Genomic DNA, 15,028 nt, shown 5'->3' with positions numbered 1-15,028 from the left:
GAGAAAGGTCTTAAATAATATCAGAAGAGAATAATAAATAGTACTATTACCTTCCATCGCTATCCCAGTCATAGCATTCAACCTTGATGGTTCTATCAAGATCACCATTACACAGAGTTCTAACCATGAGTGAGAAGGGCCTTAAATAATATCAGAAGAGAATAATAAATAGTACTATTACCTTCCATCGCTATCCCAGTCATAGCATTCAACCTTGATGGTTCTATCAAGATCACCATTACACAGAGTTCTAACCATGAGTGAGAAAGGTCTTAAATAATATCAGAAGAGAATAATAAATAGTACTATTACCTTCCATCGCTATCCCAGTCATAGCATTCAACCTTGATGGTTCTATCAAGATCACCATTACACAGAGTTCTAACCATGAGTGAGAAGGGTCTTAAATAATATCAGAAGAGAATAATAAATAGTACTATTACCTTCCATCGCTATCCCAGTCATAGCATTCAACCTTGATGGTTCTATCAAGATCACCATTACATAGAGTTCTAACCATGAGTGAGAAGGGTCTTAAATAATATCAGAAGAGAATAATAAATAGTACTATTACCTTCCATCGCTATCCCAGTCATAGCATTCAACCTTGATGGTTCTATCAAGATCACCATTACACAGAGTTCTAACCATGAGTGAGAAGGGTCTTAAATAATATCAGAAGAGAATAATAAATAGTACTATTACCTTCCATCGCTATCCCAGTCATAGCATTCAACCTTGATGGTTCTATCAAGATCACCATTACACAGAGTTCTAACCATGAGTGAGAAAGGTCTTAAATAATATCAGAAGAGAATAATAAATAGTACTATTACCTTCCATCACTATCCCAGTCATAGCATTCAACCTTGATGGTTCTATCAAGATCACCATTACACAGAGTTCTAACCATGAGTGAGAAGGGTCTCCAAACTGGATCTAAGCTGTTCTTGATCACTTCAGTCTTGTGACATATTGTATAACTGCAACATGAGAGGAATTTACATGTAACATAATTATATTTTAATTTAAATTAATTAAACTACAATAATAAAAACACCCAACCCCATAAAGAGTGCAATTAAGAAGCCCATTTTTAACAAAATCCATTTCCAATAACTAAACTTGAACAATATTGAGAGCAATAAATGTTAATAAATGTCTTTATAAGGGCTATTGATAATTAATTAACAGTATACTGAACCATTCACTGTCAATGGCAAAAGTGTATTGCACTTTGTATCTTTAATAAAAATGCACACTGTAATCTATTTTAGATACTATCAATCCTGCATCCGCTGAAAGAGATTGAATTTTGGCTTTGCCTGAATTTAGGCAAGATTTTTTGTTAATGTTTTATTTTATTTTTTTTAAATAGGCTTCCTTTCCTCCATCTTATCTTTCTTATGTGGACAATAAACTTAGCAATTTTAGTTTGAGTACATAAGATAAACTAACACTTTTTCAATGATAGCTTCAGATAGATAGTAATATTCAAATCCCCTCAGAATTCATAACATTGTCCAATAATATTTTCACAAACTATTTGCCACTTACACAAAATCACTATTTAAACTCTCCCATTCATAGTAATCCCTAAACTTAATCGTGATGAATATAAAAATGTGCAATAATGTCGAAAACATGCCTCATGTCTTCATTACATCTATAGAAAACCAAGTAAGGATCTGATTTGCCAAAGAAATCTTTCTTGTCCAGTTTTCTTCCTCTGAAGTGAAGATGTACCTCATCCTGTTTAAAACAATGAAAAATGCATGTCTCATTAAATTATGGATCAACATATGTTCTGATGAGATTGTGGAGGAAACTGCTGTAAAGTGATTGGGAAATTATGACAATATACCTGAGGAATACTGTACATACGCTTTAAGATTTTAGAATCACTAAAATGATTACAAAGGAGCTCCATTTTGCGCTAAGTTGCTTCAGCTGCACATAGAAATGTATTCATGGGACTGCACACAAATGTTTGAGCACTTCAGCTATTTTGGGTCATATCTTGAATATGAGGACATCTCTATTATCATCAAAGCAACACTTTGTAGTGGACCTGCACCCCAGACATTCTTCCAAAATTACAAGAAAAGAAATTGAAAGATCAAAATGATTGTGCTAATCTTAGAGTTTTCCTTCCATGTCTATAATGTCAAAAGGGGTATTCTATCTTTCCTGCTGCATAAGGCAATTCCATTCACCTGTGAGGATTTCCTGAAATAAAAATCTCTCTGTTTTCTACCTGTAACTGGTGTAATGCTCTCAAATTATCATGAATTCAGCAATTTCTAGAAGCAAAGTAAAAATAGAGGGAAATCAGCTATTCAAAAACTCATTTCATGATATTGCCACATAGTCTTGCCAAATGACACAATAAAACATGACCCACAAATTCTTGATTTTGTTTCAGTTATTCATCTATCATTTTAAATATTCTGAGTGTTACCAAAATATATGATTTAAAAGATATGTTTTTGAGAAGCATGAGCATCAAAACTAAAAGATTTTGTGGATACCTGTAAACATACATTTAAAGGTAAATGCTAGTTTTGGTAACGATATCAAAATGAGTTCGTACAGAATCCAATGAAATGACCACCAAAGTGTCTGTTTGTATTAAAAAAACGCATGTGCCAAAGGATTCTGGAAGAAATTGTGTAATTGCTGAGAAATCAGCAGATAAGCACAGGATTCGGGGCCCGACGCTCAAAGCAATAATTATACACAGTCCCACGTGCGCTTATCTGTGTTGGGGAAGTTCAGTCTGAACATTTTTCAGCGTAGATTTCAAGATTTCACAAAGTCCAGTTTATGTAACTGTACCAGATCTAGATCCTCGATGATATACTGACAATTAAGCCTGGTTTTACAGACTTTCTCATGAAATCAGTGTTTACTGCAACTACTGGAATTTCTCTTTAATGACAGTTATGTGAGACTGTGACCTGAAAATTAAAACAAGATATTAAACCTATGAAATTACAAAGAAATTACAAATAATTTTTCATAATCAGTTCCCTTATTTAAGAGCTAATGATCTTAGCTATTGTTAACAAAGACTTACTTTGCAGTCGCTGACTTCTTCTGCTGATAATATTATAGTTCCACATGGTTTATTGTTTGGATATCTGAATGGAAAGAAAATAAGAAAGTCTATCTTTAACTCATGAATCTAAACTAATAATTGTTGCTGTTTTGGATTTCAAGAGGTGTGTACCATTAAATTGTAAACATTTGTTGTTGTTTTTTTGCTTATACGGTGTGTATAAAATAGTTAAGCATTTACAAATTTTAGTACCGGCTTTTGAAAAGGAAAATAATAGGAGGGGCAATAAGAAGAAGAAAGGAGGACAGAGGAGGAAGGGGAAGGGGAAGATGAAGGAGGAAGGGGAAGAGGAAGATGAAGAAGAAAAAGAAGGAGGAAGAGGTGGAGGTGGTTGTGGTGTATTGGATATGAGTAGTCTTCAAACAATACCAATAAAAAATATTACAGTTTGACAGTCTAATCAAGTGGAACAAAGTGGGAACATCAAAACTTGATTCATAAGTGAGCTTCAAATAGCACATCAGATGGTGCATACTTTTCAATAGAATTTGTATTATTGTTGAGTAATAAAATGAAAATTGCAGATTAGTACCAGGTAGTACAAAATATATTATTCAGACACACTCTGCATTGTGCTATTAAAGGGTACATTGCTTCCAATTGATGTTTGTTTCATCTATAAATCCACATATTCATGTTTTAACTACCAAAATATGAACTTACTTGATTTTTTTTTCTTTTACATCCTTGTTCAAGAGAAATAATCTGATATTCACCAAATAATAACTAACATACTCTGTCCTCAGAAAACTATGACATCCAAGACCTATAATTCAATACAATCTCCAAAATCAATTTGTGCTGTACCCCACTGTTACAGTACCTTCCAAATAATATCAGATGTAATTCAAGGACATTGCTATTGAACAAATTGATAAACATTGACTTGATGAGTAAATTTTCTACACGTTTCCTACAATTCAATAATACCCCCAACATACTTACTACTATATAAAGTTTAAGTGGACACATTCTTTTCCCTTTTACTTCCTTTGTGCCCCACCCCGCTCTTTCTCACTCACTCCTTTTCTCTCTAACTCTCTATTTTTTTTTCTCTCTTTCACAATCTTTCATTTATTTTGCGTGGAGAACTCTGAAACAAATAGATACATAGCTATTTTATTAGATTTATTTTCACAAGTTACACAGTTAATACTACATCAAATAAACTTCATATAAAATCAAATCACATTAATGATGTGGCCTTCGAGGTTGAGTAATTCCCCAAATTTTTAATTTGTAGGAATTAAAATGAGAATGGATTGATATCTGTCAGTTACATTTTACAGTGTCCACTATACTCTTGTTTAAAATGATACTGTCCTTTTCAAATGGATATATATCATCTTTTCAGATCTTTCTGTTTGTTTTCTAGGAGTGAATAAAAAAAAATTGGGGTAGTTAAAATGACACCTTAATGTTACTATGAAATTGCCCTGGAGAGAAAGGCAGGAATTCCAAAGTGATAAAATAATTTTTTTTTTCAATTCAAACTCACATAAGCTTTCTCTCGACCTTGTTGTTCGCTGAACCAAGGATTTCACCAAGGGTGATTTCCAGCCTTCCCAAGAAATCCTAAATAAAGCCAATAACATGATAGAAAATCAGAGAAATATTGATAAAAATTTATGCAAAGAACCCATGCTTGGAAAGCTATATATCACATATCCAAAGAAAATAAACCGATTGTTAAAATATATATCATCATTGATTATAGCAACAACAATGATGATGATGATCCTGGTGATGATGGAGGAGGTGGTGATGGTGATAATGACGACGTTGACAACGACAAGTATGATAACAAGAATAACTGATAAGTAGAGTGTATAATCCTTACATGATGATCCAGTTTGGAATTGGGAGAATCGAGGTCATATCTGGCAGAGAAGAAAAAAAGAGATTGGAAAAAAAATTGAAAGGATATACTTGTACTTCATTTCTTTTCTGAAAATAAAGCATACAATTACAACAGTAAAATCAATGGCCTATTTCTAGGAAGTTTTAGCTTGACAATAAAGATCTAAATCATCACTGTTACTGTTAAGAATTGCAAATAAATAACTTAAATTCTTTGATAAATCTTTAAGTTTCAGCTTAAAGGAGAATGAAACCCTTAAAACCAGCTGAATCCATATCAAAGAGAAAAATCAAAGGAACACATTGTTGAAAGTTTGAGGAAGATTGAATGAATAATAAGAAAGATATGAGCATTTGAATATTGAGATCACTAGTGCCATGTAGATCCTCCCATCGGCAATGCGACCAAGATCTGTGATATCACACACGTACAACTCCCTCATTACTTTAGTACTTATTTCACTTATATTCTCACTTTTATAGAGTCTATCACAAGGTGAGGTGTTCTCTTTATGAGATGACAAGTACAGAGGTTTCACAACATTATATCATTGATGAATCGTTTGTCATATGATTAGAATGAGAAAAAAGAAATGTTTTGGGGTATATTTTCAGTGTCCAAATGGGAGAGTTGTACGTGTGTGACATCACAGATCTTGGTCGCATTGCCAATGGGAGGATCTCCATAGCATTAGTGATCTCGGCATTCAAATGCTCATAACTCTTTTATTGCTAGTCCTATTTTACTCAAACTTTTGTTGATCTTATTTTTTGATTTTTCTGCTTTCACAAAAGCTAACTTGCTCCAAGAGTTTCATTCTCCTTTAAGGCATGGTCAGACTTCCAAATCAGATTTAAAGATTTCTGTTTGCACTCAACACATATGTATTAAAATGGAGACAAACTTACAATTCAAATTTAAGTCTTTGACATTCCTCAAAGTGATACGTCAAGTGAAATTTGTGAACAAAATCAGGATTAAGAGTATTCTTGATGTGTTCTGTTCTTTCATACTGTTGAAAGGATAGAGAGAAATAAAGTTAATATCTTGACAAAATTTGAAGAAAACAAATCAACTTATTCTGTTTTCCTATTTACTGTCCTGATATTTTCTTCACACATAATCATAAAGTCATTGGCTAACAATGCCTTAAGTGACCTTGTAATAAACAGGAAAATATATTATGGAAGGTTATTATAAACAAGTGGTACGCCTCTGGCAGTCTCACCTGCATTACACGATTTGATAAAGCAGCAGTGCTGACTTGAAAAAAGGCTATTGAATAATTATTCACAAAAGAAAACATTCATATGATCATAAAATACTATGTCTTTTGGCCCAAATTGGCCTTTAACCATTGATCATGTGACCTAAGACATTGTGCAAAATAATCATTCAAAATTGATTACCTACAATTCATGGACTGGATCACTGGCGGATCCAGGGGGGCACATAGAAATATATAAATGTAGAATCTATGATTTATATTACATTTTCTAACATTCAGATTCAGATTCATTTATTTCACACCTCTTTAAAATACAAAAATACATAAATACAAATAAAAATCTTATACGACAGAACAGATATTGACAAGTATAAAGTATAAGTAGTCATAAACAGATAGTAAAACACAGTAAATAAAAACAATGATTTCCGCTGTACGGCGGATGTGGGGGAAAGACAGAAAGCCATTGGCCTATCGAGGTCTATCCCCCTGATTACCGTACAACAGGAAAAACAACACAAACACAATGAAAGAAAGGGGATAACAGAGGAATTAAAATCCTAACTAGCGGGGGAGAGGGGGGGGGGTGGCAGGCAAAGGAGGGGACACAAGAGTTAATTATTTAATATTGTATAATATTGTATTGTAATAAGTCATTATGGCGTATATACACATAAATATACTGATACAGATGTATATATAACATTTAGAATTTCACTTAATTATTCTATATTTTATGATAAATATGAATTAAAAGAAGGAAAAAATAATATTTGCACCAACATGCTGTATGACATAAGAAGCAGATTAAGCTATAGTACAGTATGTAAGAGAGCATGCTTGTATTTTCTCTTGAATATGTTTAATGATTGACTATCTTTTAAATGATTTGGAAGGCTGTTCCAAATCTGGGGCCCTCGATAGCATATACTTGCTCTGGAAACATCATATTTAAGAAGTGGAATATATAGGTCTGTAGAATTTCTGCAGTTATATTTATTTACGCTATAGTTATAGAGGAAATATTCATTAATTGAGAGAGGAAGTAGATTATGTATAATAGAATACATAAAGACTGCAACGTGAAACTTATAAAGGTCATTCAAAGGGATAATTTGTAGTTTTTTTAATAATGGTTCGGAGTGAGCATAATAATTTGAGTTTGTTATAATGCGGATAGACTGTTTTTGAAGTTGAAATAATCTTTGGAAAAGGTATCTATGACATTGTCCCCATACAGTTATACCATAAGTAAGATGCGAGAAAATCATCGAATAATATAAATTTACAAGGACCCTCAATGGGAGGAGGTCCCTTACTCTGTATAATGCTCCAGTAAATCTTGACATTTTCCCTGAAATATAGCCGACATGATCTTTCCAAGTTAATTGTGAGTCTATCCATATGCCAAGAAATTTCACAGTATTTTCTCGTTTTATTTCGATGTTATTCATCATTAATTGCATATCACAGTTGATGGATCTGCCTTTCGTGTGGAATATAACATATGAAGTTTTTTTAGCATTGATTTGTAATTTGTTACATAAAAACCATTGCTCATAGATTCTCAACTCATTTTGTAAGTTATTTTTTATCAATTCAATATTATTGCCTGACAGGAAGAAACTAGTGTCATCAGCAAATTGTATCACTGATGTATTAGTACTAACATTTTGAAGGTCGTTGATTTAATATTTCTAATTGCAACATATTGTTTTCGGTTTGATAAATAACTTTTACACCAGTTAAGAACTAACCCTCTAATGCCATAAAAATATAATTTGTCAAATAGAATACGATGGTCCATGCAATCGAAAGCCTTCGACAGATCAAGGAATATCCCAACTGTTATCTTCTTCTGTTCAAAAGATTTCACTAATTTGTCAACAAGCTCAATGAAAGCTAAATTTGTATCATAGCCTTGTCTGAATCCATATTGTTTTGGAGATAAAATATCAGCTCTTTTTAAATACGACATTAATTTTTCACAAGCAATTTTTTCAAATATTTTGCTAAATACACTCAATACCGAAATGGGGCGATAATTATTCAAAATATCCGTGTCACCACTTTTATAAACGGGAGTAACTCTTGCGGTTTTAAGGCTATCAGGGAAGACACCCGATTCTAACGAATTTCTTATAATAACATGCAGGGGGCGAATAATAAAATGGATAGTTGACTTTATAAGTTTAGTAGTGAAGCCGTCGTATCCATGACTCTTCTTTAACTGTAGTTTTAATACAATCTTTAGAATATCATTTTCTGTAATATCAGTGAAAAACATTGAGTTTACATAGTTACCTTTAAGGTATTGCGTGTGGTCATGTATACAATCGGTATTTTCAGCAATTTTATTGTGTATGGTACTGCCAATAGAAGTGAAAAACATATTAAAGGATTCAGCAATTGTATGAGCATCACTGGTATAATTTCCGTCACAGTTTATGTTTTTAACTCTTGACATGCCATACACACTACTAACCCAACGCCACAGTGCTAATCCGATGCTAATCCCCTGTGCCAGCCACAAAACCCCCCCGTGCCACATTGATTTTGGGATCGGCGATTCGTATTCACTCCTTTCAGTAGTCATGATTACAATTGCTTGTAACTCTCTAACGATTAGTTTATCCACAAAATATTGTGTAGTAAAGTTGTAGGAAATTTCATACCTCTTATAATGTCCTCATTATATGGATTGGTTATTATCTTTACCGCTAAAATATGAGTTGTATCAAGTAGTTCCATTTTGTGGAGTGTTTTGTATGGATAAAAAAACCTAGGTCTCTTCCCTCTCGGAGGCGGAGCCATATCTTGTAAAAAATGTAGAAATACTCAAAAAAGTCGAATGTAAACCGCATGAGTAAGTTGATCTGTCAGAAAGCAGAGTTCGCACTGCACACAATAGTGCTAATTACGGCGTGCATGCGATGCGCAATACAATGCAAAACAGCGTAACAATGATTGTAATTCCGAATGTGCGCAGTCATGCACGAAGCAGGCGAGGGTAGGAAACAATGCAAGCACAAAGCAATCAATAGTAGGCGTGCGAGCACGAGTGTGGCATGTTATAGTAGGATACGTAACGTGCACGAAGCACTCAATGAGTTAATATTCTGACATTTTGGCTTTCTGTTTAGTATTTCATTGATGACTTTCCAAGTGGCTCTAGGATTATTTTTCAAATGCAGAAATTTGTCATCAAAGTATTTACGTTTTGCATATCTTATTTCACTGTTAACCTTATTTCTATGTGCTTTGTAATTCATATGGTTAGTAACGGTAGGATTTATAACATATTTTTTTTAAAGTAAATGCTTCTTTTTGCACATTTTTTTCAATGATTTCGTAAGCCAAGGTTTATCTCTCTTAAAGTATTGTTTCTTTTTTACTTTTATAGGGAAACTATCATCATGGAGTTTTGAATACATGTGTATAAACATTTCAAATTGCTTATTTACATCTTTTTCATTTTCTAGAAATGACCAGTTAGTGGCTTGCAGTTTGTTACAGAATAGATATACATTTGCATCAGTGTACTCTCGGATTTCATGTTCTTGTACACAATCTAAACTATTATTAGAATTATTTCCGGGTATAATAATAAAAGGAGATAGGTGGTCACTGATATCTACAGTGAGTATACCCGACTTAATAACCTTTTCAGGGATATTACATATGATATTGTCTAAGGCGGTCGTTGATGTTGGAGTAATTCTTGTCGGTTTTACTATTTGTGGATAGAAGGAAAAAGTAGCCAGAGTATCAACAAAATTATTAACAGAAGAATTTATGTTATAGTGAAGAATATTTATATTAAAGTCACCCAATAGTGTGGACTGTTTCTTTTCCTTTGAAATATTATTTAAAAGTATGGTTATGTCATCCATAAATTTTACCTTTGATTGATTTGGTGGTCTATATATCACGGATATTATATGATTAGTTGGTTTCGAATTGATTTCTATAGACATGCTTTCAATATTATCATTGAAGATATCAAGATCTTGTCTTCTTTTAAACTGTATATCACTGCGTACATAAATACCTATACCACCCCCTCTCTTCATTTTACGAGATTTTCCAGTGAACGAAAAACCTGGTAAATTATATCCTTCCTCATCACCTTCTTTGAGCCATGTTTCAGTAACTGCGATAATAGATTGATATGAATTAATGAGATGTAGATATGAACTAAGAGCATCAAAATTTCTTTTCAGGCTACGGCAATTAAAATGTAAAAGAATATATAGCGGTAATCTATTAAGATTTGATATCAATTGCTGAAATTCATCAAGGGAATGATATTCGTTTTCAACGGATAATTCGTCATGATTTTCTTCATCTAAATGGGTATTGGTTATTGGATTTCTACATAAAAAACAATCAGTACGTCCAGTTCCGGAAATTTGCCTGCCCCAAGAACATGATATACCATTAGACATAAATGTATGAAGTATTACTCATAAAGGACATAGAAATATTAATTATTGCTTATTAAATAAAAACAATCAAAGAACAAAACAAAAAAAACAACAACACTTTAAACATAAAGATATCAATTACTCATTAAAAAAGAATGAAACACAAAATGGTGTAAAGATCGCAGAGATCGCAAGAATGGAAAAAATTTGAAGCGTCAGCAAGTCTAAATACTATATTATGAATATTCATAGAGGGAACACGTACTGTTTTCTTCATGTTATTTCAGACATAGGTCAAACATGCATAGCTGATTATCAAAATCAAAACTATCTCCGAAATAAGGAGAAGTGAATTAAAAATAACTTATTATCAATAAAACGTATCGTGAAGGATACCAGACACAAGGAATTGATAAACCTTCTTTTATATCAAACAACAACCATTGTATCGTGAAAGTTTATTGCCCGTCTTATTCTCAACAAACATTGTCACTTTGAGTTCGTAGCACCAAGAATTTCATACGAGAAGAAACAATGAAGTGAGTAGACCTTTTTCTCATTTGATAGGAGTTATAACAGATCTATATAAGTTCACGGTATATTATCGTGAAGATTCGGCTGATTCATTGTCTATCTTATTCTCAATCAACGTTTATGTACGAGAAAATACAATGGGATAAGTAGGCCTCCTTCTCATTGGATAGAAGTTATTGTTTGATAACAGATCTACAGGTAAGTTCATTGTACATCATATTCTCTTGGTGGTAACGCCCAGAATTGTATTTCAGACACAAGAGATAGATTAACCTTCTTTTTATATTTGAACAAACGATACTGTATCGTGGAGATTTAGCAAGTTCATTGCCCACCTTATTCTAAAGACATTGTCACTTTGGGGTCGTAGCACCCAGAATTCCATACGAGAAAATACAATGAGATGAGTAGACTTTCCTCTTATTGAATAGGAGTTATTGTTTGGGAACAAATCTATGGGTAAGTTCATTGTACATTATATTCTTTAGTTCTGTGGTTGGAAACGCCTAGAATTGTATATAAGACACGAAAAATAGATAAACCTTCTTTTTATATTGAACAAGATATATATTATATCGTGAAGATTAGGCAGATTCATTGCCCATCTCCTCAATAAACATTGTCACTTTGGGGTCATAGCACCCAAAATTCTATATGAGAAAATACAATGAGATGAGTAGGCTTTCTTCTCATTGGACAGAAGTTATTGTTTGATAACAGATCTACAGGTAAGTTCATTGTACATTATAATCTTTAGATGGTAACGCCCAGAATTGTACTGTATTTCAGACACAAGAAATAGATTAACCTTCTTTTTGTATTTGAACAAACGATATTATATCGTGGAGATTATGCAAGTTCATTGCCCATCTTATTCTAAAGACATTGTCACTTTGGGGTCGTAGCACCCAGAATTCCATACGAGAAAATACAATGAGATGAGTAGGCTTTCTTCTCATTGGACAGAAGTCATTGTTTGATAACAGATCTACAAGTAAGTTCATTGTACAGCATATTCTTTAGGTGATAACGCCTAGTGTTGTATATTAGACACAACAAATAGATAAACTTTATTTTAACATTGAACAAACGATATTGTATCGTGATGATTAGGCAAGGTAGTTGCCCATCTTATTCTTAATAGACATTGTCACTTTAGGGTCGTGTTAGCCTATGGAGTGAATAATTAACAGGGAGGTATCACGGAAAATCAATTTTGCCAGTGCATTATGAATATATAATTCCAACTTGAATGTAATATTGAGATATTAATTTCCACAGTTAATGAACAATTTATATGTTGTGTTGTAGACTTTTACAATAAATAAGGGTTCGATTCCTGTAAGAAATTCTGAGGGTAATCATTCAAATCGGCAAAAAAATACATCTGTGTCATGCAATGACTTCAATATTTAATGATGAAAATGTCGTTAGTATTATTTGCATGTATTAACAAACAATCATAGTTTAATGCAAATGAGTATCTCATTATAAATAATTGTTCGTTCAAAATCATCAATGTTTGGGAGCATAGAAGAAAGTTCTCGTGGTTCATACCTTCACTCATTACGAAGTTGATAGTTTGTCTTTAACTTTTTCGATGTCGCTCATCCTGGTCAACGTAATCGTTTGATCATCCTGATCAAACGTAAACATGATATGTCACTGAACAAAAAAATGTTTTTGTCAAGTTTTTACTTTTAATTTGTCTAAAATATGAAAAAATTTTGGGAAAAATGACACCTAAATATTTTTCAGCTCCTGATGACAAAGCATTGCGATGAAGGGGCATGGCATACTCATTTGTTTGATATCAAATTGTCATGAAAGCACAAATATTTTGTAAGACACAGTAAATTTTATGATGTTTGGCAAGTGTCAACTTTTCTTTGAATTTCCTGGGTGTATGTTAACTTCTGGCCTCAACTGTATGTCCAAGTTTCATGAACTAGATCCATAAACTTTTAAAGTTATGATGATAACTCCACAAATAATCCCAACATTAACAAAGTTTGTTGACCCTAACTTACCTTTGACCTTGGTCATGTGACCTGAAACTTGCACAGAATTTTTCAGGGATACTTGATTGCTCTCATGTCCAAGCTTGATGAGCTAGATCCATTACATTTTCAAGTGATGATGACAATGCCACAAATACCCCCAACATGGCCAAAGTTCATTGACCCTATAAAGTGACCTCTGACCTTGGTCATGTGGCCTGAAACTCAGGCAGGATGTTCAGTAATACATGATTACCCTTTTGTCCAAGTTTCATTACTTAGGTCCATACACTTTTTAAGTTATGATGACATTTCCAAAAACTTAACCTTGGTTAAGATTTCGATATTGATTCCCTCAACATGGTCTGGGTTTATTGACCCTAAATGACCTTTGACCTTAGTCATGTGACCTAAAACTCAGATAAGATGTTTAATAATACTTGATTACCCTTATGTCCTAGTTTCATGAACTAGGTCCATACACTTTCTAAGTTATGATGACATTTCAAAGACTTAATCTTGATTAAGATTTCAATGTTGACGATGCCGCTGTTGGAAAAGCAGCGCCTATAGTCTTGCTCTGCTACGCAGGCGAGGCAAACTAATTTTCAATACATGTACCTATTCAATAAATTTCAGGGATAATTAATTCATTCAAAATAGAAAAGATTTTCCTACCCGAATATTTTCTTTTACGTCTTTTCATATTAAAAAAAAAATCTGTAAGCAAATATATTGTAAACACAGAGTATGGTTGGAACTACCCCTTATCGACCACCTAATCTTCTAAGCATCGTATCTGCGAAAATATTCATCAATTTTACCCAGTGTTCGTCTCATTTATGCAGAAAATTGAGCAGATCAGATTCCCATGTTTCGCTCGGCGACTCCGATTCAATCCGCGTATATATCGACGAACAACGAATACGACGATTTTACATTTGCTCATTTGCACCCGTCTTTTGAAACCGACCACCCGCGTTACGCTAAGTTTACGGCCGATTCTTGTCGCAGTGGTGAAATATTTTTACTTTTCAAAATCAGTTCTATGATGTCAACATGCTAAATTATCGTCTCACTACTTCCACTGCGAGCTCCGGCACATGATTCGACGATTGACAACGGATATTTGATCTAAAGCCGTTTCCTATCGGATTTCTTGGTTTTTCAGCGGGGTTTGGGTCTGGTCAATACAAGTTTGATTAATTCTACTAAATTTTTACTTTTTGTTGATTCTTTTTTTCTCCTAAAATCGATTCTTACCGTTTCTATGGACACTGCGCCTACTCTCCCGCGCGTATCGTTTGTAATACGCAATAATTTGAACGCGCGCCAGGTGGTCGGTTTCAAAAGAGGTGGTCGATATATGGTAGTCTCACCATACACCTTATTTACATTCTATCAGAATATCAAACAAAATTATATGAAAATTGCAGTCAGATAGATACAAGATAGAATACCTTGTGATTAGAATGGCCCTAGTTTACATGTAAGTCATGCAAAGTTTGACTATGTTCTACTTGTCCGACCTTACAAACTCAAACCCCTACCAACCCCCAGCCCCATACTTACACACCTTAATACAAACATACAGACACAACATACTTTTACAGGGGTTCTCTCGGCTGAAAATATTTATAGATAAATAAATAGAGTAAAATTCAGAGCAAAATGTTGAAATTTTCTTCAAGATCTGATAACAAATAGCGAAGTTATTGAATGTTTAAGTTTGGCAATATATTGTGAAAACAGTTATATGCACGTCGTAATGAATATTCATTAGGTGGGCTGATGATGTCACATGCCCTTTTTCCTTTTTCTAATGTTATTACATGAAATCATAATTTTTTTTCATAC

At 33.3% G+C, this 15,028-nt stretch overlaps 1 protein-coding gene across 1 annotated transcript in view; it reads right to left on the bottom strand.

Annotated features, from left to right (window-relative positions):
* LOC129256694 (copine-8-like) overlaps nt 1-13,281 on the bottom strand; it is a 45,866-nt gene extending 32,585 nt beyond the window's left edge. The window contains exons 1-7 of the mRNA XM_064097724.1: nt 13,202-13,281; nt 5,891-5,994; nt 4,962-5,001; nt 4,620-4,696; nt 3,080-3,143; nt 1,649-1,752; nt 837-983 (exon numbers count right to left, since the gene is read on the bottom strand). Coding sequence (XP_063953794.1) covers nt 837-983; nt 1,649-1,653 — 152 coding nt within the window. The 5' untranslated portion in view covers nt 1,654-1,752; nt 3,080-3,143; nt 4,620-4,696; ... (1 more) ...; nt 5,891-5,994; nt 13,202-13,281. The remainder of the gene's footprint in view (nt 1-836; nt 984-1,648; nt 1,753-3,079; nt 3,144-4,619; nt 4,697-4,961; nt 5,002-5,890; nt 5,995-13,201) is intronic.
* Between the last annotated feature and the right edge of the window lie 1,747 nt (nt 13,282-15,028).

Source organism: Lytechinus pictus, chromosome 3 (assembly GCF_037042905.1).
Source record: "Lytechinus pictus isolate F3 Inbred chromosome 3, Lp3.0, whole genome shotgun sequence".
Taxonomy (NCBI): Eukaryota; Metazoa; Echinodermata; class Echinoidea; order Temnopleuroida; family Toxopneustidae; genus Lytechinus; species Lytechinus pictus.
This window is presented reverse-complemented; position numbering and strand designations above follow the sequence as displayed.